At 56.1% G+C, this 27077-nt stretch overlaps 1 protein-coding gene across 9 annotated transcripts in view; it reads right to left on the reverse strand.

Annotated features, from left to right (window-relative positions):
- Nucleotides 1-1287: 1287 nt before the first annotated feature.
- B3GAT1 (beta-1,3-glucuronyltransferase 1) overlaps nt 1288-27077 on the reverse strand; it is a 30871-nt gene continuing 5081 nt past the window's right edge. For 3 of the 9 annotated variants that reach the window (XM_070623537.1, XM_008541152.2, XM_070623539.1), the window contains exons 2-7: nt 10758-10851; nt 10446-10592; nt 6421-6929; nt 5440-5736; nt 4653-4751; nt 1288-3483 (exon numbers count right to left, since the gene is read on the reverse strand). In XM_070623537.1, coding sequence (XP_070479638.1) covers nt 4665-4751; nt 5440-5736; nt 6421-6929; nt 10446-10592; nt 10758-10761 — 1044 coding nt within the window. In that variant the 5' untranslated portion in view covers nt 10762-10851 and the 3' untranslated portion in view covers nt 1288-3483; nt 4653-4664. Of the gene's footprint in view, nt 3484-4652; nt 4752-5439; nt 5737-6420; nt 6930-10445; nt 10593-10740; nt 10852-13413; nt 17544-27077 lie in introns of those variants that run through there. The other 6 variants (XM_070623540.1, XM_008541154.2, XM_070623535.1 and 3 more) reach the window with 5 other exon arrangements.

Raw genomic sequence — 27077 nt, forward strand, 5'->3', positions numbered from 1 at the left:
CCTGCACCAACTTAATATTCTTGACCTTCTTATCTGCGAAATGACCCTGCAGCAACTCTCCAGAGCACCTGGAAGAGATCGTCCTCAGCTCATTCAAGGCTTGTCCAGACATTCCCACTGGACAGCCTCAGCTCAGTCTCTCTTGAAGACTACCCGTGGTAACCCCAACTTCTAAATGCTGCAGGTCTCCAGACCCATTCTTGGGCCTCTTCTTCCCTCTGTCCACACTGGCTGCAGAGGGCCTCATTGACCCGGGCTTGTCAATAGCCTTGACACTAGTCCTCTGCAGTGTTCGTGTTCATCTCCGTCCGAGCTCTGGGTATACTGGCCACTGTCCACTCACTTCCCTCCTGCACGTGTCTAATGGTCACGTCACACCAAACTCCCCTACTCCCATGTGTCCCTCCTGCACTACGCCATATCTGGAAAGGGCAGTTCTCTTCCGTGTCTCAGATGATTTTGGCTCCTCTCTTTCATATCCCATCCATCAGCAGATTGTGCCTCTTAAACACTTGGAGAACCCGATCACTTTTCTCTGCCCCAAAGCTTGCACCCTCATCTTGCTCGCTGTCATCTTGTGCTGGCATCATTGAGGGAGCTGCCTCCTTGTCCCCTGGCCTGCCCTTGTTCTCTCTGTGCATTGTCAGCACAGGAAGCGGAGTGATTCTTCCAGAAGGCCAGTTAGATCCTGTTGGTCCTCTGCTCCAATCCCTGGAGTGGTTTCCCTTTTCACTCACAGTAGAAGCCAGAAGCTTTCCTCTGGCTCCCAGGATCAATGCATTCTGTGCCTCCCTGCTCCCATGTCTATCCCATCTCCCACCACCAGCCCCCCCCCAACTCCCCAATCTGCTGCAGTCACACTGGCCTTTTTGCTGATCTTTAAACATGCTAAGCACTCTCCTGCTTGGGGGTGAGTTCCCTGTTCTGGAATGCTCTGACCCAGATAATGCATGTCTGTGTGCTGCTCTGACCAGATGTCACCTTTTCAGGGCGGCCTTTCTGACCACCCTACACAGTCAATCAGCTCCTCTCCACAGCTGCTCTGTCTCCCCCACTCAGCCTCATGCTTCTCCTGGCACAGACTGCATCTGGACCACTGGAGATGTCTGTTGTCCAGGCGTGCCTCTCCCTGGAAGGCAAGCTCTGTGCAGACAAGTGCTTTGGTTCCTCACTGCTCTGGGTCAGCTCCTAGAATAATGCCTGTTCTTAGACGGCACCCAACAAATAAATATTGGTTGGATAGTTAAAGCAATAAATGAGAATAAAATAAGGCAGGGCTAAGGAGAATTAGGACTGTTAAAAACCATATTTGACTTTTAATTTTGAAAATAATTAAATACAGTTAAATTAAAACAGACCAGATGGTGCAGCTCACCCCAGACTCTGTTCTCTGGACTCCTAGGCCCCAACCTCACTCTTTTGCAGTGGGGAGCAGGGAATGGACTGGGTTTGGAGAACAAATTGTGGCCATGGACCCAATTCTGATTTATCACAAACTCATTCCCAACAAGGATGAAAGCTGCAGTCCACCAAGGTTATAATTATAAATAAATACACATGCAGCTGAGAGGGGATATTAGGTGAAAACAACTGAACTAGCATCTGCCAGAAAAAAAAAAAAAGAATACCCCATTTTGTTGTTCATTATCAATTTCCTGAAAATGAGCCCTGGGTTTTGGCTGAGAAGGTGGCCTAAGACCAGCCGGGCTGACCTGAGCGTTCAAGGCTGGTTTCAGTGGGTGAGGCAGTGGAGTGCCTGGGCATACACTCACCCATTTGATGGGTGCCCTGGGCCCACCTCCTCCCTCCTGTCCCGTGCCACCCCACCTGATTCCGAGGGGTTGATTTCCAAAGTAACCATCCAAAGACTGAGGTTGGGAAACGTCCTGCAAGGCAGCTCAGGTCCTCAGGGATACCATCCCATCTGATGGTTTCATGACTACTGTGGGAAGTTAAATCCATCTCAAAATAGGCAGCCAATGCTATTTTCTGAATGTTAGGTCTCCCGACTGAGTCCCACCCGCTACACACCAGGAGAGGGTTCTCAGTGGTCCTCAGACAGGTACGGTGAGTTTAAACGGAGTGGGGGCTGTTAGCGGTTAAAATATAAACACCTCTTCAGTAGGCGCGGGCCTTTTCCTCCACTCGGGAGGAAAATTGTGCTTCCAACTTTCAGAGCATGAGTGGGATAACCACCAGGGGGCCACTGCAGTGGCCTGGAACCAGGGAAATGCCTTCTGTCCTGGCGGAGGGGCAGCACGTGCACACCGCTCTCTCCAGGGGAGAGGGGGCGGCGCGCGCACAGGGCTCTCTCTGGGGGAGAGGGGGCGGCTGGACAGGAGGCGGGCGTGCTCTGCATGCTCCCAACTGAGGGACAAGAGAGCTTTTCTTTCCCGTTTTGTGTTTAAAATAGAGTGATTTCCAAAGCAGTGTGTGCTCAGGTCTCCTTTCCCCTCAACGTCCAAATTATCTCTGCCCACTTTCCATCAATCCCTCTGCTAATCCAGAGTCCCCTCCCCCGCTCCCTCCAGCTCCCCTGACCTGGGGCAGGAAGGTGTCCTGGAATTGCCTGGCCTCCCTGCTCATCCGTTCTGGCCCACCCCTGGTCCCTCAAGCCCTGAGGTCTGTGGTCTCCAGGAAGAGGGCTCCTGCCCTCCCCAGTCCCAGCCGAGGCAAGGGGCCCTAGTGCCCGGTGGGCAGTGGGGATGCAGTGCATGGACAGGGCCCACTTGCTTCTAGTCCAGGTTAGTCCATGACCTGTGCTGGCTGGAGGGCCCACCTCCTTCCCTGTGCTGGAAGGAGCAGGCTTGAGGGACGTGGGGCCAGAGGAAGGGCCTCTGCTCCCACCACAGCCTGAGGTATAGGGGGAGCCTGTTGGCAGGCCCAGGCGCCCTTCATGCAGGGTTGGTTGCCTCTTAGGATCAAAGACAGCCTTATGCTCTGGAAACAGGAGCCAGAGGAAAGCCGGAAAGGTATGTCTACTTGGGAGGGAGGGGACGGGGGCGTTCCCGATGCCTGGTGGGGGCTGCTCTCTGGCTTTCAGAATTCCCTGGCCAGGTGTCCCATGTAGTCGTGCTGGGCCGCAGGACCAGGAAGCTCGGGAGGCCACACTCCACTACCAGGGTCCTTTCACCTGCCTCCCAGCCTGGAGTCACTCCAGGGCTTGGGTGCCCTCAGTGTCTGCTCCCACGACCCTGCCAGTGCAGAAGGCTCTGGGGAGGCGTACTGGGGCACCGGCTCACTGGCTGGTGTGGCTTGGCTAGCAGCTGTGCCCCTGGTCATGCTGCATGGAAGAGAACAGCAGGTCTGGGATTCCTGTGCTTGAAGTTCTCTGTCCTTTGTCCTGGCATCAGGCTGGGCTCTCTCTGAAGCCCCCAGAATAGAAAGGAGGGTGATGGTGATTCCTTAGGAGTTTGCCTTGGGGGGACCATCAGCTGTCGGGATAGGATGGAAGGCCAAGAACAGGGTCTGGGAAGGAGGCTCCTGTGAAGGGGAGAGGAGGAACAGGTGAGGCCCGGGAGGGAGTGACCAGTCTGTCCATGCCGCCCAATCCTGAGCCCCCAACAGGGGTCACCCCAAGCTCTGCAGAGCCCATGCCCGAGTGCTCTGTGGACCCTTCTTGAGAGGCGGCAGGGAGCAGCTTCTTCCAGCGACCAGTGAGGGTAGAGGCAGGGGGCAAGGCTTGTATTGCATTCTCAGTGGCACTGGCCAACTTGATTTTTTAAGTTCTGGGAACAAAACAGGCAGACTGACAATGTATGGTCCCCTGTAGGCAGGGTGGTTGCAAATGCGATATAGAAGCTGAAGCTTAACTCCTGAGCCAGAGGGCAGATGTGTGTCCCACTGCCTGAGCTGCCACCACTGTGACCAGATCATAGGAAAGCCCATAGAAAACTCCTGGCTTTGCCAATCACCAGGCACAATTGACTTCATTTAGCTCTTCTGAACATCCTTTCTTTACCTCTAAAACATAGATAGATCCTGTGGCCTACATCAATAGGGGGTTTTGAAGACTCAAATAAAAATAGTAACACTTATATAGGACATAGTATGTGCCAGAGACTGTCCCTGGGGCCCCAACAACCCATTTTACAGATGCAGACACTGCAGCCCAGAGAAAGAAAGCAAGGTCAAACGGAGAAGAGTGGCAGACCTGGGAGGGGAACTAGGCTCTGGAGTCCGTGCTTTCACCACTGTGCTACGCAGTCACTGCCGAGAGACATGTGGACCTGTTCAGTGAGGTGGAGGCAGTGAGCGAGGGGGTCACTGTCACAGTGGCATGACTGAAGAGGAATCCACGGGGGAGACAGAGCCTGCAAGAGAGTCTACATAGCAGAGCCTTGCAATGGGACAGTGTCATGGCCAGAAGGACAGTAATAATGACAGGGAGTCAGGAGGAGGTGTCTGGAAAGTGAGGCCTTCCAAGGAGCTGTGGTGGAAGGACCCAGTGTGGGGGCAGTGGGCTCCTGGTGACCTGCAAAGGCACGAGGGGAGGGGATGTCAGCTCTACCTCTCCCACTCCTGCCTGCATTGGCCCCGTCCTCCCACAAGTGAAGACCTAGAAGATAAGCCTCACTCGGCAGGCAGATGTGTTCCGCGTGCAGACCTGGTGCCCTCACCCCGTGCACTGTCCGCCCTTGTCCCCGCCGCACCTGTATCAGGGCTCAGATCTCCACAGTGGGGTCCGTGAAGCCTTTTTTCCCCTCGTTCACCAGCACCGGCTTCTCTGTCCGTGTGTGCCAGACCAGGATCTGTGTCCAGGACAGGAAACAACATGGGGCAGGCCCCTGACTTCCCACCCCCTGCCACAGTTTCTCCTGCCCCTCTCATTCTGCCCTTCTTCCGTCCAAATTTCCTCCATTGTTCTTTATTTATACCTACCATCTCATTCTTGCTGTTAGTACATGTATGCATTCAAAATATCTGTTGGAAACAGAAAGTCTAGAGCTACAGAAAATAGACAAATCTCAAGATTTCCTCTTGCTTCTCATCCTCCCCCGGGTCTCGTGATGGGTCTCTCTAGAGAGGGAGAAAGTTCTTCAGGAGCCTTCAGCTCAGCTAAGTGATAGCCCTGGTCCTAGCCAGAGAAGTCCAAACTAGAAGCAGTGCGTGCGTATGTGCGTATGTGTTGTGCATGTGTGTGCACACGTGTCCGTGTGTTTGGCAGGGAGGTCGTGGAGCACTGCTGTTTGTGTGGGGAGGCCATCCTTGGCTCTGCCTCACGGGGCGCCACCCCCATCTTCCCCCCGACCTTCCTGGGCTGCCCAGCAGGTGGTAAGCTGCCTTCCGGGGTGTGCTCTGGGAAGGCGTGGCTCTAGGCTGGTTCTTCTTTGCAAGCCTGTTTTGAGGCCTTGATGTCCTGCTCCCTGAGCTGTCGGGCAGGTTTGGATGGGCTTGGACACACCTGCGTTGCAGCTGTCAGCTCTGCTGAGGTCTTACCTTGGTGCAGTTGGCTGCCTTGGGCTCCAGGTCGCTGAGGGAGACGAGCTCTCGGAGGAGACTGCTTTCCTGGTAGCCCCCCTTCACGCCACGCAGCTTGAAGTAGGCCTGGCTTCGCTGCAGAATGAGCCGCAGGTTGACTGCAAACCCAGCCATGTCTATTGCAAACGGTCGGTGTGGGTCGAACACTGTCTTCCAGCCAACCACCTTCCCTGCCCCATTGACCCGTGGGGCCTCGTACCGCAGGCCGCCGACGAAGGCAACAGGCCACACGGATACCCTCCTGGTGCTGCGCATCTATAGGTGGGGGATCCAGAGTCAGGACACCTAGGACTGCTGATGGGGAGTGATGCCCATCCCCATGGAAGGTGAAATCACTGCTTGACTCTACGCAGACAGGCCATCTGAGGCCCCACTGGGGACCCAGGCCAGCCCTGCCTCGGGACGCATCTCTGGAGATAGGCAGCTGTGGAGGAACCTGCCCTGGGCTGTGGGCAAGGCCTGGCCTCTCAAATCCACTCATCTTCCCCTCTTCACATGACCTCCTGCCCTGCTTTCTTCCTTGCTGCAAAACCTCCCAGTCGTCCCAATCAGAGTTCGAAATTCCCAATTCAGAGTCCCCCTCCCCCAGACTACCATGATGCACAAACCCCAGGGACACTCAAACCACAGAGTCTTCCGGCAGCCACACTGAATGACCCCACTCTAAGCCCTCATTCAGGCCATGCTTCTGAGGCCAGGACTATGGTCATGGGCTCCAACTCCAACTTTCTTCCATGTACCCAGTGGGGGCTGCTGAAACCTGCAGCGAGTTTCTCTCATCCCATCTGCACTGACCTCAGCCTGGCATCCCTCCTCTGGTTTCCCTGTGTGTATACCCAAAGGGCCCCTCCACGGGAGCCCCGGGCCAAGAGTGCGCGTCTCCATCCCTCACGCCGCACGCCACAGGCCCGGCATCCGCGCCTCCTGTCCCATCCCTACCTCCTCGAAGAGCTCCAGACTGTAGGTGTTGTCGTCGTCCGCGAAGTACACCACGCCGGGCTGGCTGGAGTTGCGGGGGAAGGTTTCGCGCAGCCAGCGCAGGGCCAGGTTACGCTGCATGGTGCCGCGCGGGATGCGCGGGTCCCGGGCGTCGCCGCGCAGCTTGTAGTTGCGGGGCGTCTCCACGTGCAGGTGCGTGTAGTTGAGGCCGGTGTCGCGCAGGAGGCGCGCGGTCAGCGGCGTGCGGCGCGGCGCGTCCTCCACCACCAACCAGTGCAGGTTGGGCACGTGCAGCAGAGTGTTGGCCATGCGCGTCAGCTCAGCCTTCTGCACGGGGCGGCTGTAGGTGGGCGTCACCACGTGGATGGTGGGCAGCGTGTCCGACCACGGCGGGGGCCGCGTGTACACGTACTCCGTGCGCACCACCTCCACGATGTCGCGGTCAGACATGCAGTACTCCCTGGGGTCGGTGCCTGGCGGTGCATCGCGCCGGGGGTCACTGCCGTCATCTGCAGGGTTGGGAGACAGGCAGTGTGGGGACAAGAGCGATGGCTTGGCTCTGGCCTCGGGTACTGGGCGGGATGCCACCCACCCTGCCACGACAAACCTCTCTTCTGCTCCTTCTGCAGGCGTGTCATCGGCCCCTGCCTGGGGCTCTCCCTGTTAGAGCTGCAGGTGAAGTCTGCACCCCTGGAATTCTCCCGGGGATTTTCCTAGCTCTGACCCCCGGATGACATAGAGATAACCTCTTCCTCCTCCTCACATTTGGCAGCGCTGTAGCTATTTGAGGGCAGCTGGCCATATTCCAAGACTGCATCCTCAGTTCCTAAGAGAGTTGGGTTTTATATGACAAAGCGTCCCAACCCTCACCACCTAGTGCCCTCCTCATCTGGCTTGAGCTGACCGCACTGCCCCACACAGGGTTGGGCCAGCAGAGCACAGGGACATTGGCGGCCTCTGTGGCGTGGCTGCTGCAAAGCCCAGGAGCAGGGCTAGTGTTGTGGCTGCAGCACAGTGTGGACCCTGAGGAGTCTGGGGTTAGGTCACCCGACTTTTCACAAACCCTCTAGTCAAGTGGGACCTCTCCCCTCCTGGCCTTATGTAGTCAATCCTTTGAATCTTGGTGCAGAACTTAATACATAACTACTGCATTGTATTCCAGGTTTTTGCCCATGGTTATCAAGATAATTTTGCATCCTGAATCTATCATTTCTGATTTGAGATAGTCCCACATTTTGGCATACGCAAAAGGATAGGGTGGAGGTCTGTTCCAGCTCTTCTGCTGGTTTGATGTCAATCTCCGAATCTGCACTTTCTGGACACATTGACTCAACTATCTGGAGGCTGCCTGTCCTGACCCTCAAGGTCCCAGCATTCCCCCAGTATCTACCCATCTCCACGAGGAGACCATGAGGGACCTGTGTGAAACTTTGCAGAAGCTGGCCTCTGGTGAAACACTGACAGGCAAGGGGAAGCCATTCCTTCCAGAAGGCAACCTGCTCCAACTGGGGAGCTCTAATGAGCACGCTTTTCCTTATATCCTGGACATCTTCCTCCCTAGTGAAGCTAGAAGTCCCATCAGGAGGAGAATTCAGGGCAGTTGGTTGTTTTGTTTTCTTTTTTCTGTGAGTAAGATTGGCCCTGAGCTAACACCTGTACCAATCTTCCTCTATTTTATGTGGGACACCACCACAGCATGGCTTGACAAGTGGTGCTAGGTCCACACCCATGATCTGAACCTGTGAGCCCCGGGCCACTGAAGCAGAGTGCGTGAACTTAACCATTACACTACCAGGCCAGCTCCATCCCCCTTGGTATTCTTGTTGTTAATGAGTCCCTTCTCTCCAAGTTACGTGTTTCTGTTTGAACAACTATGAGGCCCTCCTGCTCTCACTCCATTGCAGCAGGAGGTGGTGACAGACGACAGACCTAGGAATCCAAATGCCTGGGCTCAGATGCTGCCCAGTTCTGTCACTTATTAACTATATGCCATTGAGCAGGTCATTTAGTTTCTGGTGCTTCGATTTTAGCAACTGTTAAATAGGGCTAATAATAGCATCTATTTTATTGAGTTACCATGTGGATTAATGAGTCAATACATGTAAAGGGCTCACAACACTGCCTGGCAGATTCCGTCATTTCCTCATGTAGAAAAGCAGGACAGTGTCCAGCCCTACCTCCTCATGGCTTCATGCAGCTACGGAAAGGATGACACAAGCAATCGCATGAAAGGGTTGAAGTGCAGTCCGGGGAGGACGCTGTGAATCAGCCATTCTGTGCCCTCCCCTCCGTCCCACCACTGTCATTAGCACATGGGGTGTGTGCAGTGCTTATGTGAGGGCTGACGCTGGGCTCGGGAGGAGATGCTGAGGAACCCAGAAGAAGGGAGTATGCACAAGCTAATGGTGCAAAAAGACACATAGCAACAGCGGGGAGCCTGTGATCTGGGCTGTGGACATGATGCCCATGGGCATGTGGCTGCAGGGGTGGGAAGACCAGCACAGACACAGTTGATCAAAGGCGACTTTGGGAAGGAGTTTTGGGTCAAACTGTGGAAAGAGAACAAGGTTGAGGAGCGAGAGACGGGCGATCGGAATTCTGCCAGGATATATATAAGGGTTACGTTATCCTGCAGTCAGTAAAGGTTTGGAAACCAAGGCCCAGGAAGGAGACTTGGAGAAGCTTTCCTCACCTTTTTGCCACTCAAATAATCCCTGACAGGTGGCCCTGCACCCTGAGAAAGTCCCCCACGCATTAGGCCTTGGCCTTCTCGCTGGCTGCAGGGACCTGGCGACCCTGACTCCATCTCCCCACAGCTTTCATTCAGTTCCTCTTGGTCTGCTCTGGGGAGACAGAATGCTAATTCCGCATCCTCAGGCAGTGTCATCAGCGCTTAGAAAACAGCCTGACGCCCCTGACCCCAGAGCTCTGCCGAGAATGATGTCCACACGATGTTACGTCCCTTATGGTTGTCTTAACCCCTCTAGATGTAGTTGTAGGATAACAACTCTAAAATGATAAGTGCCAAAGAAGAGATGCTGGAGTTGGGAAGAGAGGATAAATGTCAGGAAGAGAGGCTCCAGGTGCCCAGCACTGGGCAGTGGGAATTTAGCCATCTTCAGCTCAGTCCTTCCTCCCAGAAGCTTCAGGAACAGCTGGGCTGAGCAGGACCCGATGTGTAACTGTGGAGCAACCGGCTTCAGACTGTGATTTTTGGCTCCTGCCTGCATCCAAATCACTTGGGGTTACAGGCTCCATGTGCATTCCCAGACCCTACCTGGGACCCATCATCTCTCTCTGGGAGGGGCCGGAGGCCTTCATGTGTTGCCATGCTCCCATCAGATCTTATGCATGCTTCAGTGGGAGAATCCCTGCCCTAGAGAACTGAGTCTATGCGTGCACTGAGTGGGGAGGGGAGAAGAGCGTGAGACTAAGGACTAAGGAATGAGGGGGCAGGCCAGATGCGGGCCATGCAGAAGGATTTGGAGTGTAGGGAGCCCCAGCGTGGGAGGGAAAGGTAACCTGGTGGAGGGAAAACTCTGGACTCGGAGCCAGGAGGAGCCAGTTCTAACTCCAGCTCTTCCCCTGGGACTTTCCCTCTGAGAAGGAGCTCATTAAGTCCTGGGACTTTTCCTCTGCACAGGCCTGATCTCACAGAGTAGGACTAGATCCAGGCTGCCCAATTAGGAAGAGGAGCGTGTAATAATACTCTCCCTGAAAGGTTTTAAAACACAATACAGGCCAAGAATCTTATCCATTCATCCTTCCTGCTCAGCGCAGAATGCTCCAGTCCTTGCACATCCTGGAACTGGATGCAGAGTTGTGCATGTGTGTGTGTGGCAGCATTCATCATTCCCAAAGGGGCCAAGACCCCCAAAATGATAAGCTCATTGGCCTGGATCATTCACTCCTCCCAGCTGCCTGGTAAATGAAAATAAGAACTCCATCAGAATGGCCGTGGTCATTCTTATTACTGAAGCTGGGCTGGGAGACGGGACCGGGGCTGGCCAGGGGCAGGGGCTCACCCTTATGCGTGGCCAGCAGAGGTGCGATGGTGCTCTGGTGCCACACTGTGACGAGCAGCGTCCAGGGCAGTACGATGAGAACGATCGCAAGGATGTCCCGTCTTTTCGGCATCTCCAAGGCTGGCTGGACCCACAGCTCCTCGTTACCTGAGCGGTGGCAAGGTCAGGAGAGGGGCGGCCCCAAGGGCGGCAGCAGCAGACAGTGGCGAGCACAGGGGAGAAAAGAACAGGAATGGGCTGGGCAGCCCGGGCACGGGGACGGCAGAGAAGCCGAATGTTGGCTAGCAGGCCTTACCAGCACTCACAACCCACCCATTGCGGAAGCAGGTTTGCGGAGTCCAGCTCAACCAGAGTCTGAGAGGGGTGGCTGTCCGGGGCACGGTCAGGAGCCCTGCGAGGTGGACACCTGCAAGAGAGAGCAGAAGAGGATGGCCAGAGACCTGGGCCGGGGACGGACGCCCAGAAGGGCCAGACCCGGCTCCAGGACACAAGCAGCAGGGTTTTCACAGTAGGGCCCAGACCACCATCTCCCTGCAGACGGCCTCTGCCTGCCGCCTGGGCGAAGTGAGGCTCTATCTCCCCAGGCCTGGGGCACGGTGCTGCCTGCTCACGAGAATCAGCAGGGTGCACAGGTTAAGGACACAGACTTCAGACACACCTGCCCTGGTTTCAGTCCCAACTCTGCCACCTTTGCCAAGTTATGGCAGCTCTCTGTACCTCAGTTTTCTCCTCTATGCAATGGGGTAACATCAGTACCTACTTCACAAGGTCGTTCTGAGAATTAAATGAGTTAATGCCCACAAGCCCATAGGATGGCACCAGATATATAGACAGCGGGGGCTCAAGACAGCTCAAGAGAGTACTCTGTGCTCCTGTGATGTCCACATGTTTGTGCCCTGATACTTTTTTCACAGCCTGGATAAAGGGGTCAGCATTGGGGTGAATGCTCTGAAAACCAAGAAGAGATGTTTTGGGGACAGGCCCTGGGAGGTGCCCTCCCTTTGTCGGCATCAGTAGGAAACTCTCGTGAAGCACCTACTGTGCATAGGGCAGAGCATTGGGCACTGGAGCTGAGTATCAGCAGGAAGGAGAGGTGGTCCTGGTGGGGCTGCCACACCCTGGGGAGACAGTACTCAAAGTGGCAGCAGCAGGTGCCCTAGGAGAGGTACCCCCTGTGTGAGGAGGGGAGCCTGCTCAAATTTCCTGTCAGTTCTGCAGAGGGTCTGCCGGTGGCATTGTCCTCTGGGCCTTGTTCTCTCATGTGACAAAGGAGAGCAGGCATAGAGACCACATGAACACCACGGAAATGGTCACATCCTGCTCTCTGCCTTCCTCTTCACTCCTGTGCTGAGCACTGTGCAAGACGCAGGTGGGGTCTGTGAGGGAGGACGGCAGGGAGCAGAGCCTTGGGCAGCCCCTGCTGGGTCCTGGTGTGCCTACCACCCATGCCCAGCACCGTGCAGTGATGTGCCTCAGGGCCAGCTGCCTGCCCAGCCCAGGTGGCGTGTGCCCTGCAGCTCTGCAGATTTGAAAGCCGTGGCTTAGGGGGAGCTTTGGAGACTGTGTTCTGCTCTTCTTGTCTGGCCCTATGTCCAAACAGCTCTGATGCCCTGGGGAGGAATCAAGCATTGTTCTCCAGTAAAGAGCACTGTTTTCCTGCGGGGGCGGCCAGCAAGCCCCTGCCTGCCTCCTACTACCAAAGGCCCACTCTGCCTCCACAGTCTCCTCGTAGGCAGATGGTAGACAGGCTGCCCCTCATTCCTCAGGGAAGTGGAAAGCCCACCAGGGTTACAGGTTACAGGCAGAGACAAACAGTGGGGCACAGAACAGGGAGAATAATCCTGGGGCACATGCTGTGTCTCCTACAAACTCCTCTTCCACAGCCCCAGCAGGTGACAGAGCCCAGTGTCCCACCCCAGGATGCCTGTCCGGGTCTCATGTGCTGAGTATGATGAAGCAGAGTAAGCTCCTGCCACACCCCAGCCCCAGCCCCAGCCCCAGCCCACGCTGTGGGGCCACCGACAGGGCCACAGAGGGCTGAGCTGGGGCCTTGGTTTGGCTGGGCAACCTCAGGCCACACCTGATGCAGGACTGGGGAGCTTCTCAAAGGCCTGGCTGGGAGATTGCCTCTGGTTCTCAGTGACTCCCAAAGAGCTTTGCCAAATGTCCTTCACATTGGGGAGGGTTCTAAGCTCAGGATGGAGAGGGCAGTGGCAAGGTCAGCTGCATGCCACATGGTGCGCACACACCCAGACTCTCCTGGGCACCTTCTTGCCTTTACAACTGTCACTTCTGGGCAGGCTCCTCACCTGAGCCCACACCTCTGGCCCCACTCAGCCTCTCACTTGTCTGCTTGGGCTGCCATTAGTAATAACACTGTTAGGCGGCACTGGTGGTGTTAAAAGACAGCAGCCCACACTTCCGTTCAGCATCACAGCACCCCGGCGGGAGGTGGGAGTCAGCGGGGCCAGCCCCTGAATCACTTGGGACGTGGTGGGGCCAGACACCAATCCAGACCCTTTGGCTCGGGCTGCCATCAGGAGCAGGGAAGGGGCATGCCCCAGAGCCCCCAGACCTGGTCAGGCACAGGACGAGCATAGGGACACACACAGGCCCTGACCCAGAGCCGCTTCAGAGCCACCCTCCTCCATGAAAGCCACCTCCACAGCGGGGTCCCAGCACCTCCCTGGACGCAGGAGCAGGAAGGGGGCAGGAGAGGAAAGTGGGGAGATGGAGACAAGGGTGCAAGGGGGCCATGGAGAGACAACTCTGATCCCATACGGTCTGTTTGGTCAAAACATCTATGAAAGCAAGGGGAAGGGAGGATGAGGGAGGAGAGCTCTAAAAATAAACTTCGCAATAAACCCAGTTGTGCATTAATTACTCTGGAAGCCATTACAGCTTGAAAACCCCATAACTTTAATGGAAGCTATTATAAGCATAGTAGCAAAATCGTGAGGCTAATTACCAGGCGGTTATTAAGCAGAACAGGGAGAGCCCCCAGACTTGGAGGAAGCCAGCTGGCCCGCAGGTGGCAGACTTGTGGGAAGTGGGGCTTGGGCTGTGTTGGGGCTGAGGCTGTGCCCAGCCCACCTCCAGAAGATCTGAGGCCAAGTCTGAGATGGGGCTGCAAGTATGAGCACCTCGCCACCGCCTGCCACTTCTGCCTGGGAGGAGCAGCAGCTTGCCTGTGGTCCAAGGCTTGGCCCTGCAGGCTGCATCTGCCTTAGACCCCAGAATTGCTTTGGGCCCAAAACGTGGAGGCTTGGCCACACCCAGATGCCAGGAGATAGCAGGGGGCAAGGGCAAGGAGAATGGGATGTTTGAGGAAGGGTCACATGGAGGCACAAGAGGTGGCTGACAGGAGACTGTGCAGGCATGAATAAGTGTGGGGGCCCAGGGTCCGCTGTGGTCATGACTCCTCATCAGACACTTGTAACTCATGTCTGTGACCAGCCTCAACTGTCATTTATCCCTCGGCAAGTGCAGACATGAGGACACCTTTATGCCCCCCTGGGTGCTGTCAGGAGCCTCCACTGGACATAGACAAAGGCTACAGTGTGGGTAGAGTGTGTGAGGCTGCCTGGGGGATGGCCATTTGGTGACCGGAGCAGAGCGCTGAGAGGCAGCGGCAGGGAGGCAGTGGCCTGGACAGTGCTCTGGCCGGCTCTCCATTGGGTGATGGGATCCCACTGCTTGTCCTCCTTGATCTCTGTCCTCCTCTTCAAAATATGAAGGCTGGATTGGGAGAGTTCTAAAGAATTTTCAGTTCTGCCGTTTTAGCAACTTGAGGTTAAGACAAGTAGGGCTCTGTGAGGATGAAGCAATGTCTTACGTGAGAAAAGCAGGGGTCTGGTGGGCATTCAAGGCCAAACCTAACAGCTTTCCATGAAATTGGTCATGATTTAAAGTCCAATAAGCCATGGACATTGGCCATGTATGGGAAGATCTATTTATAAGAATTTGTCTATGGATTTTAGGGTGTCATGAACTATGCATGAGAACTAGGGAGTGTTTGGGACCTAGATGGGAGGGATCCGATGTGCCCAAGGCTGGGGCCAGGCCAGCCAGGCGGGACAGCCCAGGAGAGGCTGGGCATGAGGAGGCAGGGCTGGGTGTGAGGTCGGCTTCAAGGATGGCTGATTCCAAACCTACAGAGAGGCTTTCTTCTGAGCCTGCAGGTGTTCACACAGAAACCTCATCAGTGCCCCTAGTCCCTGAAGAGGAGGCTTATGAATTCCATTTGATAAATATTAATTCAGCATCTGTAGTGGACAGGTGCTGTGTTGGATTCCGTGGGCAGCACAGCCAGGAGAGAGGGAGCAGGGGCTTCCTTCCAGCATCTCCCAGCCCGGAGATCTCAGCTCACTCTGAGGCCTCCATCACATCACTCATCAGTGAAGTGTGATCAGTACTGATGTTGCAGAGATGGTGTCTGTGTGTGTGTGTGTCTGTGTGTGCGTATGTGTGATGGGAGTCGGTTGCAAACAAGCTCAGAAACCATCCAAGCCACTCATCTCTAGAGGAGATAAAAGCCATGTTGCCCGGTAAGGCTGGGAACAGTAGTTAGTTGATTAGTCAAAGAAGTACGTTAACATGAAGAATCTCTCAAAACGATGCCTACATGCCCCACACATTTCAATTTGGGAAAGTAACTTTCAAAGAGCCAGGAGTTCAATCGACGATGTTTCCCCACTACTGTGCAATATGTAGTCACCGTCCCCGAGTCCCAACCATGCAGCACTGGCCAGCTGGCAGCACTTCCACCTTTTTGATGCAGGCTGAGGCCTCTTCTTGGGGGACATCATCCATGTCCAGACATCATCTATGCCGCGATGCACCGCCTGTGACCTCCAGTGTTGAGTTATTTAAGATGACCTGAGACCTGAAGGACACTGGTGACTAGTCCGAATGTAATGTCCTGCAGAATTTTTATGGCTTTTCCCACCAATCTTCACCTAATTTGGAGAACTTTTTTCAGACTCACCTTATGGAGTCTTTTGAAAACATTCAACTTAATTTTCATAGAAACAAGACATTTACTTCTTTCTAGATTGTATTTCATGGTTTATATGATACTCTGGGATGATGATAATAAGCATGACGGTTGTAAACAGGCTGGGAACAAACATTACAGACTCAACAGGATGCAGCTCAGCTGGTGTGAGGGCATGGCCACCAGAGGGGACCCCGGCCTTGGGCTTGCTCAGCATCTGACAGCACGCTTTCCAGAGGCAATGAAGAACATCGGTCAATGTGCTGAGTCTATCGAGGAGAGGCTGGTTAAGAAAGCTTCTGGTGTAACTGTGGAGGAAAGAAGCCATCCGTCCTCTGTCCCTGGGAGCCTGAGTGGCCCTGGGGCTGACTGAGGCAGACTCTGAAGCCTTCTCTTGCAAGAGCACAGCCAGCTCCAGCAGCTGGACCAGGAGGAGGTGGGGTGGGTGGGGCGGCCTGGGGGCCAGGGCAGCTGGAGGAGGCACCTGCCCTCTGGGCTCGGGAGCAGGGATGTGGCAGCAGAAGGCAGGAGGAGGGAAAATGTTAAAAGAAGTTAGCAGGAAGGATGCTGGTCAAGCCTCCAGCTTTACCCTCCGGCTCCAGACAGTCCCCAGGGGAAGGGAGGCACAGACTTGTCCCAGAGATCCCCCCAGGAGCTCCTAATGGGATCAAGGGATTAGTACTGATGCTGCTGCTGCTGCTCCGGAGAAGCCCAGTGCCAGAGCTAATCAGCCCCTGGTCCAGTCGATCCATACTTCATTAACCTGCCCCAGGCCTCCTGCCAGCCCTGGACCCCCACCTGGTTTCGCTCCAGCCACCAACTCCTGCTGAAGGACACAGGCATCAGCCTCTCTCCACTCATGGCCCCTGGAATACTCCGGGGGCTCCAGGGAGCCCTCTGCCCAGGTCTCCTGCCCCTCTTCCTCCAGCTCTGCCCCATCATCTGGAGTGCAGGGGAGGGGGGGCATCCCATGCTCACTCCACTCAGAAGTGAGTGAGGCATTTGAGGGTCGTTGGCCAGCAGCATTCGTTTTCTCATACAGCTCAGCCTTCTGTCTGCACAGCAGCCCTGTGAGGCAGGCAGGGAGATTTCACCCCCGTTTTACACATGAGGAACCCAAGGCTTTGCAGGCTGCATGATCGGCCCAGGGTACTGGCGTTAACCGCCACCAGGGCCGCTGGCTCTCAGGCCTTGGACTCTGCGTGGTGCGCCCCCACGCCCATGCTGCCTCCCACCCTGCTTCGGCTCTCCCAGCCCACCCCTCAGGCCCAGCCCAGGGCACTTCTGCCCCAGGGACAGAGCTCCCTGAGCTTGCCAGGGCCACCCCTGCCCTGCCCGCCCTGTGGTCAGCTGAGTGTCCCAGGAAGGGGCTCCCCACCCTGCTTTCCTGGTGCTCGCTGAGGAGAGAGGGGTCCAGGCAGCGGGGGAGGTCTGCGTTCTGCCTCCGGGCCCACCACTGCTGGCTCTCACTCCTGGGTACTTCTGATAGGACAGGCGGTGCAGACGGTGCGTGGATTCGCACCATCTTGCTCCCTTCTGACCAGGAAAACCAAGCCAAGTGTTGGGCAGCAGGAAGCGCTGTTCAGTTCAGATGGCCCAAAGCACATCCTCACACTCTGGTTTCCTTCCAGCCCAAGAGTGTCAGAAAATACAGCGCACTGTTGTTTGTTTTAGGTAGTTCCTTTGTTTTTCTTTCTGGTTTTTCAGAAATAGCTTTTGGATTAGATTTGGGTTCTGATTCAGTAAAAAATGAAAATTGGGGTTTGGCTCCGTGTGGTGCTCTGCAAGTGAAAATCCATGCTGGTCCACCGCAGGAACGTGAACACAGGCGTTGGCCCAGCCAGTTTTCCTGAAGTCCCCTCAATGCTGCCGCTCCTGGTCTTCAGGCAGAAGGGTGTCCACTCACCCATAGCCTCCACGAGGGAGGCCCTCAGAGCAAAAGCCCAGTGCTCCCTTTGTGGGGAGCTTGCATTGCTGCTCTCGGTTGGGGTCTGCGCAGGCTGGGGCCGGAGCACACAGATGACCCACGGCTTGGCTCCTCAAGAGTGGGGACACCGGGAGGGTGCAGCAGCCAGGGAGACAGCTGGTTGGAGGATACAGACCTGACGGAGAAGTGTGGACAGATGAACAATGGTCAGCCAGGCCCGTGGAGCACCCCCATGAAGAGCCACCAGGTGGCAGTCATGAAGGGTGACCCCGCAGGACTGCGTGGGGGCAATGCTGGGTTGCTGGGTGGGGGAAGGCATTCAGCAGAAAGGTGCTGATTGCTGACAGGACAGTGGAGAGTCCCAGTGAGCCAGACGGAGAGCAGCACGCAGCCCCTAGGTCCTTGCCTGCGTGACGGGGGAAGGCAGGGAGGGTCATGTCTGGCTTTGGAACTTTCGGGACTAGGGAGCAGCCCTGCAAAGACGCCTGCAGCCCAGCTCCCAACTTTGGCTCAGGCTGGGGGCGAGGAAGGGCGTGGCCTTCCCCACCTCCACTGCCCTCCTTCCTGGCTGTCTTTCCATCCTTGCCCGGGCCCATCCTGGCAGCCATGCCAGCCTTTTGAAAAGAATGTCATTGCTCCCAAGACAAGTGTGTTAGTTTTCTACTCCCAACAATCACACACTTAGCAGCTTAAAATGACAAACATCTTCAGTTCCTCAGTTCCTGTGGGTCAGGAGCCCAGGCACGGCTGAGCAGCATCATGCTCAGGCTCGCAGGCTGCACAGCACTGGCTGGGCTGCGCTCTCCTCTGGAGGGCTGACTGGGAAGGACCTGCCTCCAAGCTCAGGGTGTTGGCAGAGTCCACTGCCTCTCTGTCGTAGGACTGAGCGCTGTGCCTCCTGCTGGCTCCTGGCTGGGGGCTGCCCTCAGCTCCTAGAGGCTGCTTACAGTTCCTCAACACATGGGTTTCTCCAACACAACCACTTACTCCCTCAAGCCAGCAAGGAGGGAGTCTAGAGCCAGGCTGCTAACAAGATGGAGGCCGGGACAACAGAATGTAACCGTGGGAGGGAACATTGTCTGCCACCTTCTGCTGATTAGAGGGTAGTCACAGGTGCCACCCACACCAAAGAGGAGGAGGTCACACAAAGGCATGAACAGCAGGAGTCACAGACACCTTGGAGTCTGTCCACCACAGCAAGGAGGCCAGGTCACATCATGCCCCTCAGCTCCCATGTGATCCCATAGCCCCTGAGGGTGGGGCAGCATCTAACCACAGTCACAGCTTTCCGTTACCTCCCTCCCATCTTCCTTTGCTCTCCTCTGCCCGGAGGAGTGGCACATGGAAGGACAGTGCAGTAGTGGAGAGAGGCTGGGCCCTGGAGTCAGGCAGCCTGCACATCATACCACAGGCTCTCCTCTGCTCTGTGACTCGGGCAAGGTAATGTCTCTGGGTTTCGGTTTCCCATCTGTAAAATGGGAATAAAAATGGTGCTTTCCCTGCTAAGGTTGTTAGGGTGATTAGAAAAAAATCAACATAAACTCTCTGGCACATGGTTGGTACCAATAAACAGAAGCTGCTGTAATTGTCAACATTGCAGCCCTGGAGAGGGCCTGGAAGGGGCCTGCTCGGCCTTGCTTCCCTCCAAGTCCCTCCAGCGGAACTTCTGGCTGCTGGAAGGCAGGATGGAAGCCCCAGACCCTGAAAGCCCCATATTGCCGCCGAAAGAAGAGGTAATGAGGAGCAGCAGCTGAGACGGTCAGAAGGGACACCTCTCCATCTCAAAGGCTAATGGCAGCCTTACACAGAGCGAGCCCTTTGATTTCTCTTTGCTCAGTGTCTCCATCTCCAGGGTGGAGCTGTCAGGCCTCTTTTATTGTCTGGCATATTCCACTGTGGTCGTAAATTCAACATGACTAAGACCCAACCATCGTCTTTCTTCCTAGAGCGGCTCCCCATCCAGGCTCCTTCTTTATGTTGTCCGTCTTGGCAGCTGACGTGGAATCCCAGGGCTGTCCTCAATCCTTCCTCCTCTCTGCATCGGTGCCTTTGGCCTGGCCGGCGCCCAGGCCTTGGGCTGCATCCCTCCAATACTGGTCCAGGTCCCATCTGTGCCTCCATGGCCTCCCATTGTGATCTCTCTTCAGAGTCCACCCCACTGCCTGACCCAACTTACTGACTTGCTCATGCTCAAAATTTCATGTATCTCCCCAACTGCAGCTTACTGAGCCTGGCATTCAAGGCTCTTTGCCATATGGCCCCCACCATACAGCTCTAACCACATCCTCTCCTGTTTCATACCCACCTCTGCCCAAGACAGGCTCTGACCTCTGCAGCCCAGCCCAGAGCCTTCTCCTCTCACTGCAGTGCCTATGAGAGCCCTGGAAGCAGGCAGACCTGTGTGGTCCCTTCAGATGGTAATTCTCTATTCCCACTCAGAGCCAGGGTCTGGGCCAGCCCCAGGGGAAGAGGGCTCAATGTCGAGTAAGATGCCTAAAGAACACGCCAGGCCTGGCCCTTGCAAGCTGGCTTCTCTTCATTCCCTTCCAGCTGCAACCTTGCTTCCTCCCCTTGGCCTCTGAGCCCTGCTCTCCTCTTTGCCAGACCTCTGCCATCACCCAGTGTGAGAATGTGTGTGTGTACCTGGGCCTGCTGGCAGAGGCTCAGTTTGGGCATTGTGCCCTTTGCTCCTCTTGCTCATCACTCTCTTGATGCTGTCTGATTTGGCAAGATGTCAGCCTGGCTAAAGCGACTGAGGCACCCTGCTCCCCATCCTCCTGGACGTGGAGTTTGTAATTTCACTCAAAAGAATGGCTGGGACTGAGGCTTCCATTCTGACAACTCACCGAGGCTGTCTCAGCAACTACAGAGCCCCCTCCTGAGTGATTTCACAGGGCCACGCATGCACGTGTGTTCATGACCAGAACCCCGTCTGAACGAGTGCATGTGTGTTCATGGGCATATGTATGGCATGCCCTTGGCTGGGCCCTGGCAGAGAATCCCGTGACTGGGTCTCTGTTCAAATGACGATTATCTCATGTGCTCTTGGCATCCAACAGCCTTGGATCCTAAAACACAGATGGGGTGAAGTGAAGAGGCCAATTCCTTTCTCTGGGTGCTGGGGGTGGGGAGCAGCCACCCCTACAAACTACTGATGACACAGTGGCTCACACTCAGTAGTGATTTGTGGCTTCCCAAATGATTTCACATTAGTTATCTCACTACACTCTTGTAATTCCAAAGCCTATTCTTGTTTTACAGGTGAAGAAACTGAGGCACAAGGGGGTTGAGTGTGCCCACTGTCCAATCATACAGTGGCCTGGCCACACCCCTGCCTGAGGCCTGCTCCCTACTTCCCTGGGGAGCGGTGGACCCAGCAGGGGCCCAGGCAGTGCAGCCAGTACAGCTCTCCTGGCCTGCACTCACTGCTGGCTCCCTCCCAGGGGAACTCTCCTGCCTCCATGCTGGTCCTCCTCCTGGCCTGTGCCTGGTGTGGGCGTCTGTGCTGAAGTGGCCCTGTTCATCACAGTGGGTATGACCACAGACTTTATCCAAACTAGGGCGGCTGAGAGTGCGCTGGGGTGATAAAGCCAGACCTGGGAGTCAGGGCATCAGCAATGGGCACGATCTGAGATGACCCTGGGTGCAGTCGGTGGCCCCAACAGACCCTTAGAGCCCACGGCCACCCGGTGGGCCAAGTGCAGACCGGGAGCTTCTCCCCTCTGCCCATTCCCAGGTTTGGTCTTCACTCCTGCATGAAAGCTGTGCTGCCAACCTCTGTGAGCAAACTAAGGATGGCTCCTGGGCCCTGCCCCACAGCTCTGGGAGCAAGGGGTCCTCGCTCACTGCCCCACCTCGCCTCCCCCTTCGAGACAGGCTGAGCAGAACCAGGGGTGCATTTCATCCTAGCGCAGGGCCTGCCCGATTCCACATATATTACAGCCAATCACTCTTTCCCAACCTCTCCCACTCTGCGCCTGCCTGCTGCAAATACTCAGTGCCATGTGAGATGCCGGCAGCTCAAGACAGCGTGGGTGGAGCTGCCCCTCACATGGTGCACATCCATGGGGTCGGGCCACCACAAGCACCTGCCTGAGCTGAGGGAGTGGGCAGGAGTGGATGGCTTGGAAGATTCTGATACAAAATGAACAGCAAGGGCTGGGGGCCACACAACCGCATCAACAGCCACTAGAGAAACAGGAGGTCGAGAGCCATGCGATAGGTGGGCAGCCCTCCTCTTCTGCCAGGCTGCCCAGACGAGCAGTGGGGGTGGCACATTCCCTGACAAGGCTGAGGTTAGAGAACAGTCCAGAACCCAGAAAGACTGGTACCCTAGCATCCTGGGCTCTGGGAGCTGAGCTGAGAGGAGTGCATTCCTGTCTCCTCGACTCTCATCTACAGAGGAGGTCCAGAGAGGCTGAGACAGGCCTAAGGCTGCACAGCCCAGGGTAGGTGCCCAGTGTTGGTTGCAACGAGGGTCTGCAGTGTGGAGCCAGACACAACTCATGGAGATTGCTTTGGTACCCATGGGACCCTGGCGGGCCAGCAAGCAGGGCATTTGGTCTTGGCAAGGCCTGGGGACAGGGACCAAGCAGGCCAGGTAACCTGGCGGGCCTGGCCCTGGGACCAGGGGTCCATGGGCAAGGCTTGGGTTTGGAAGCCCTGGAGGGAGGGCATGAGCAGCCAGTACCAGTCTATCCCTACACTGCTGTCCTCCCACCCTTGTGTTGTCCAGGCTGCTCTCTGCCTCGGTTTCCTTTGGTGCTGATGTCCATGTGGTTGTGGATGAGGGGGCTGACTAGGGGAGACTGTCCTGAGCTCTGCATGGTCTCCTCTTGAAGCCTTCTGCAGCGTGCCCCTCCCCAGGCCTGAGCATTCACTGTGACCATGCAGCAAATGTCCAGCCCTGTGACCTGCTGGGCACTTGCTGGTTTCCAGGTTTGCCCTCAGACCCCAGGCCATGGGCTCCTCTAGGGCACCAGGCCCTACTCACCTCGATCCCACCACAGGGCCCAGGCCCTACACAAAGCAGAAGCTGCACCAATATCTCAGACTCAGTTTCCCCATCTGCAACACTTACCAGGCTATTTTTGGGATCAAATGAGGGAATCCATGGAAAACATCTAGCTTGGGGCCTGGCACACAGTGAACACTAAAAATGCCCGAAAATATAAAATATAATAGTAACTGTAACAGCAGCAACCACCTTGTTTTAAAATTCAGGTGAATCCAAGTGGCAGCAAGAGAAGGGAACAAGCAAGAGGGCGCCTGGCTGCTTCCTGGGGGCCAGCTCTGAACAGCCTCTGGGGCAGTTCTTCTGGCAGACTCCTCCCTCCCAAGGATGCGGCTGTGCTGAGCTGGGCTCTGTGGAAAGCAGGCATGCTGGCATGTGGCAGTGTGATAAACGGGGGTGTGTGCACGTTCCTGGAGTGCCAGCAGCTTGCCACACGCAGGGCAGCCATCCCCCTAAACCCTGGAACTCTGGCCCAGCTCTCCCTGCCCTGCTCTGCTCTCCAGGCTGAGCTGGCTCCCTTCCTCCAATCACCTCCACAGCTTCCCCAGCGCAGCCTCACACAGCCAGGCGGCACTGCTTCTGTTGTCCCTCTTTTACAGATTTGGACACCAAGCTGGGAACAGAAAGGCCTTGCGACAGGCAGACAGCTGGGCCTGTCCTGATGCTGGACGCCTCCCTGGGCTGCCTCCCCTTGGCCCTATTAGTCCTGTGTCCCTGCCCAGGCCCCAGACACGCACTCAGGGCAGGACTGGGGACTGTGGAAGGTCAGGCGTGCCCTCTCCTTCTCTTCTTCAGCCTCCAGACCTGTCAGAGAACAGAGACTCTCCTCTCCAGCAGTCTTGGGGCTGAGCCCTGGCCATCGGCAGAGGTCTAGGCCATGTGCCCCTGGGCCCCATCATTTCCGGCCCTTTCTCTCTGGAAGCAGGCCGGGTTCTTGGAAAGTTCCACTCTCACCACCTCCCACCTCGGAGGCTCCCCCACCTCCTCTGTTCCTCCTGCCCTATCCCTTAGCCCCTCCCCTGTGGTGTCCTTGAACCCTATTGCCTGGGTGAGAAATGATTAACAAAGGTGTTGCAGGGGGTGGGTGGGGACCTCAGTCTAAGAAGGCCCCTGAGCCTGGGGTGGGCAGCCTGTGCTCCCCACAAGAGCAACCAGGCAGGGATATGATGAATTGAGGGTCCCTAAGTCTTGGTCCCCCAGATGGTGGATCACGCTGACAAGATCTGTACGGCTTACGGGCCGTGTGTACAGTTAGCGACAGGGCGCCTGCCCCGAGGAGGAGCCTGCACAAGCGAAGGTACATGCCGGGGCACGCTTGCCACATACACAGGGGCTCCAGGCCATCCAGGGCTCCTGCCCCAGGGAAGGGCTCTGGATAAGGGGCAGCGTCCTCTCCAGGGACCAGGAGGCGGCAGGGCAGGGAGGGGACAGGGTGCAGGCAGCCCTCACTGGCCTGTCCCTCTGCCTGCAGTGCTTGTCCCTCACCGTCCCTCCACCTGCTGAGCTGCTGCTCAGCCTTTGAGGCCGAGGCCGGGCCCACTCATCCTCGACTGGCACACGGGGCTGGTCCCTGAGGACACGTGCTCGGTGCTGGACGGTGACGGAGCAATCAGAGGCCCAAACCAGACACTCTCCTCAAATTCGATGGGCTCCTTCCCTCTGTTCTCCTGTGACACCTGGTACGGAGGTCGACTTGGAGCAGGGATGTACCTGCTGGGCCCTCCACTAAGGCAGCCCCTGCAAGGGAGGGACGAGCGGGGAGAAGCACCATTACTGAGCACTTTTTTCTCCATGGCCTGGCATCAAAGAACCTGCCAACTAGGTGACTGGAAAAGCAAAATGTGGCACATGCCTGCAACAGGACACTATTCAGCCAGAGAAAGGAAGGACATCCTGACACAGGCTACAGCACGATGAGCCTCGAGGACACGATGGTAGTGAACTGAGCCAGTCACAAAAGGACAACCACTGTGTGACTCCCCCTCAATAAGGAGGCACCTGAGGTGACCCAACTCAAAGACACAGGAAATAGAATGATGGTTACCTGGGGCTGGGGGGATGGGCTGGGGAGTTGTTTAATGAATACAGTTTCCAATTTGCAACACGAAAAAGTTCTGGAGATGGATGGTGGCACGATATGAATGTACTTAATACCACTGAAAACTTAAAAATGGTTAAGATGGTAAATTTTGTGTTGTGTTTTTTTACTACAGTGAAAAAAGAACCCATCATCCACAACGTCTGGCTGGATCGATCTGTAAACAATGACACAACCCTTAGGGCTGGACCTGGGGCTGGGGGGTCAGAGGGCTTCCCTTGCAACAGGGCTGGGTGGGCCCCTGTGTGTGGCCTCAGGTGGGGCTGCTGGGTGCACCTTTCTGCTCGTTGTCATGTGAGCGTGTCACCATGAGAAAACAGACACAGGGCACATCTTGGGGAAGCACCCCGCCTCCCCGAGGTTCCAGACATGCCTCTTGGAGTGAGCAGGATGTGGCCGGATGAGTATGGACACACACACGACAACACATATGCTTGCACACACACAGGCATGCACACACAGGGCAGCCTGCTGTGTCTCCCAGTCCTGGGACCTGGGGAGGGGTGGGCAGTGAGAGCAGGTGGGACACTTGTTCCGAGAGAGAGAGAGAGAGAGAGAGAGAGAGAGAGAGAGAGAGAGAGCAAGAAAGAGAGAGAGAGAGAGAGAGAGGGAGGCTGATTTGTAGGGGAGAAGAACGTAACATCAACAAGTGATGAGCTAGGCGAGAACACTTCAGCTTAAGTTCAGAAACTCTTGGATGGAGAAAGAAAATAGCACACGGAGAGGCTGTCCATCAACCTGAGCAGGGTGGTAGGGGGATCGACCTGGCACCCGGAGCCGGGGTTCTGGGGCCATGAAGGTCAATCTCCCTTGGAGCGCCAGCCAGTCCCTACCATGGAACAGCTTGTCCCTCCTCCTCTGTGCTCTGTGCCTGAAGCGGGAAGGGGAGAAGACAGCATGGGGCTGAGCTGGGAACTAAGGACGTGCCCAGGAAGCCGTGGGAAGGAGGTGTCCCCTCATGGTCCCTGGTGTGGGCTGCTGGCACTGGCTGCATCATTCCAGGCACTTTGTCTCCAGGGGACACAGTGCTCACACCTCTGGGAGTCGGCACTTACCTCAAGGGTGTCAGGATTCTGGTGATGGGTGAGGGGTGCTAAGGACGAGACCAGGATTTCCTCAGGCTTAGAGGACACCCCCAGGGAGTCCCCAGGCAGCAAATGGGGACCCTGAGGGCTTCAGGTCTGGGCTGAGCGGGAGCTGGGCAGTCCCAGAGCCCAAGTCTCAAGCCATCTGGGGTCCCAACAGTTCCCCCAGCCTGAGGAGCTCCAGGCTGACCTGTTCTCCCAGTCAGAGTGTGCACGGACACAGCATAGCAGGCCAACGAGTCACTGATTTAATTAAAGTTTTGTATGTATTTTTAATTCATTGCCTGGGGCCTGAAGGATCTGACCTTCCCCAGGGCGATGTCAGAGGTAGTGCAGGCTGGTCCTCCTGGGCCAGCTGTCAGGAGAGAGAAGGCATGTTCCAGCCTGGGCAAAAGGGGCCCTGGGGTCTCAGCGCCGGCTGCTTCCCCTGACCTGGGAGGCTGCTCCTGCCGCCCCGCTACACTGCTCTGTCCTGCCAAGAGGGAAGGCAGCTGGACAGACAGCCAGGACAGGGAGTCGGGAGACTTAGATCACAGTCAGGACACGGCACTAAAGGGCTGTGTGACCTGAGACAAGAGTGGAACCTCTCTGGGCACCGGTTCCCTTATCTATGAAAAGTAAGAAGCCACCTAGAGTCACAGAACCCTAATTCTGGGAGAAGCCTTGCAGGCCAGACAGCCTCCTGTGTCCAACTCTAGTTTGTGGCTAGGGACGGCCAATTCTTGATCTCGGTTCATTTCCTCTCCCCGTCTGCCTTCCAGCAACTTGGCTGGCAGGCTCCCTTCTCTCTCTTGCCTCCCTCTCCTGGGGTGTTCTGTGGATTGCATACCGAGGTAAGTGGTATAATTTGGGAGGGAAATGTTCACGTGGTTCATGCTCCTCAGAGTTTAGACAAGACTGAGGTTCAGGGAGACTCCCTCACACAGTGAGATGCTGACGCTGCTGTGCCTGTACCTGATCGGCCAGCTGATCTCTGAACCCTGGCAGGCCCAGGGCCCTTCTCCCTCCTGGCCACTTCCCTCTGCTGAGCTCAGGGCATCGGACTCCTGGCTTTCTTTCCCTCAGGACCAGGGAGGGGGTGAGCCAGCAGAGGGCCCCTCCAAGCCCCTGCTCCATCCCTACTCAGCAAGATGCTGGTCGCAGCTGGGACCTCATATGCTCCTTTTATTTTGAACTTCCAAGGACTTAGGAAATGCTTTCTGGTGAGAGTGATTCCAAAAAAACACAATTTCAGTTGCATCCACTTCCGAATATGTTAGCCCCTGTTTACATGGCAGTGTTGACTTACAAAGGAGGACACACTCGTCCTGTCCATTTCTCTCCCCAGGGCTGAGTGGTGCAAGTTATCATCTGGCCACGTTGCCATCACAGGTGAGAAAACTGAAGCTCAGGAAGGGTCAGAGATGTAAGCAAGGTCACATGCCCATTACTGACAGCCTGGCACCTGGCTTCGTGCCTGGCACAAAGCAGGCTGTTCAATGAGTGTTTGTGAAGTGAACTGTTAAACGAGTA

The sequence above is a fragment of the Equus przewalskii genome, chromosome 6, assembly GCF_037783145.1.
Source record: "Equus przewalskii isolate Varuska chromosome 6, EquPr2, whole genome shotgun sequence".
Lineage (NCBI taxonomy): Eukaryota > Metazoa > Chordata > Mammalia > Perissodactyla > Equidae > Equus > Equus przewalskii.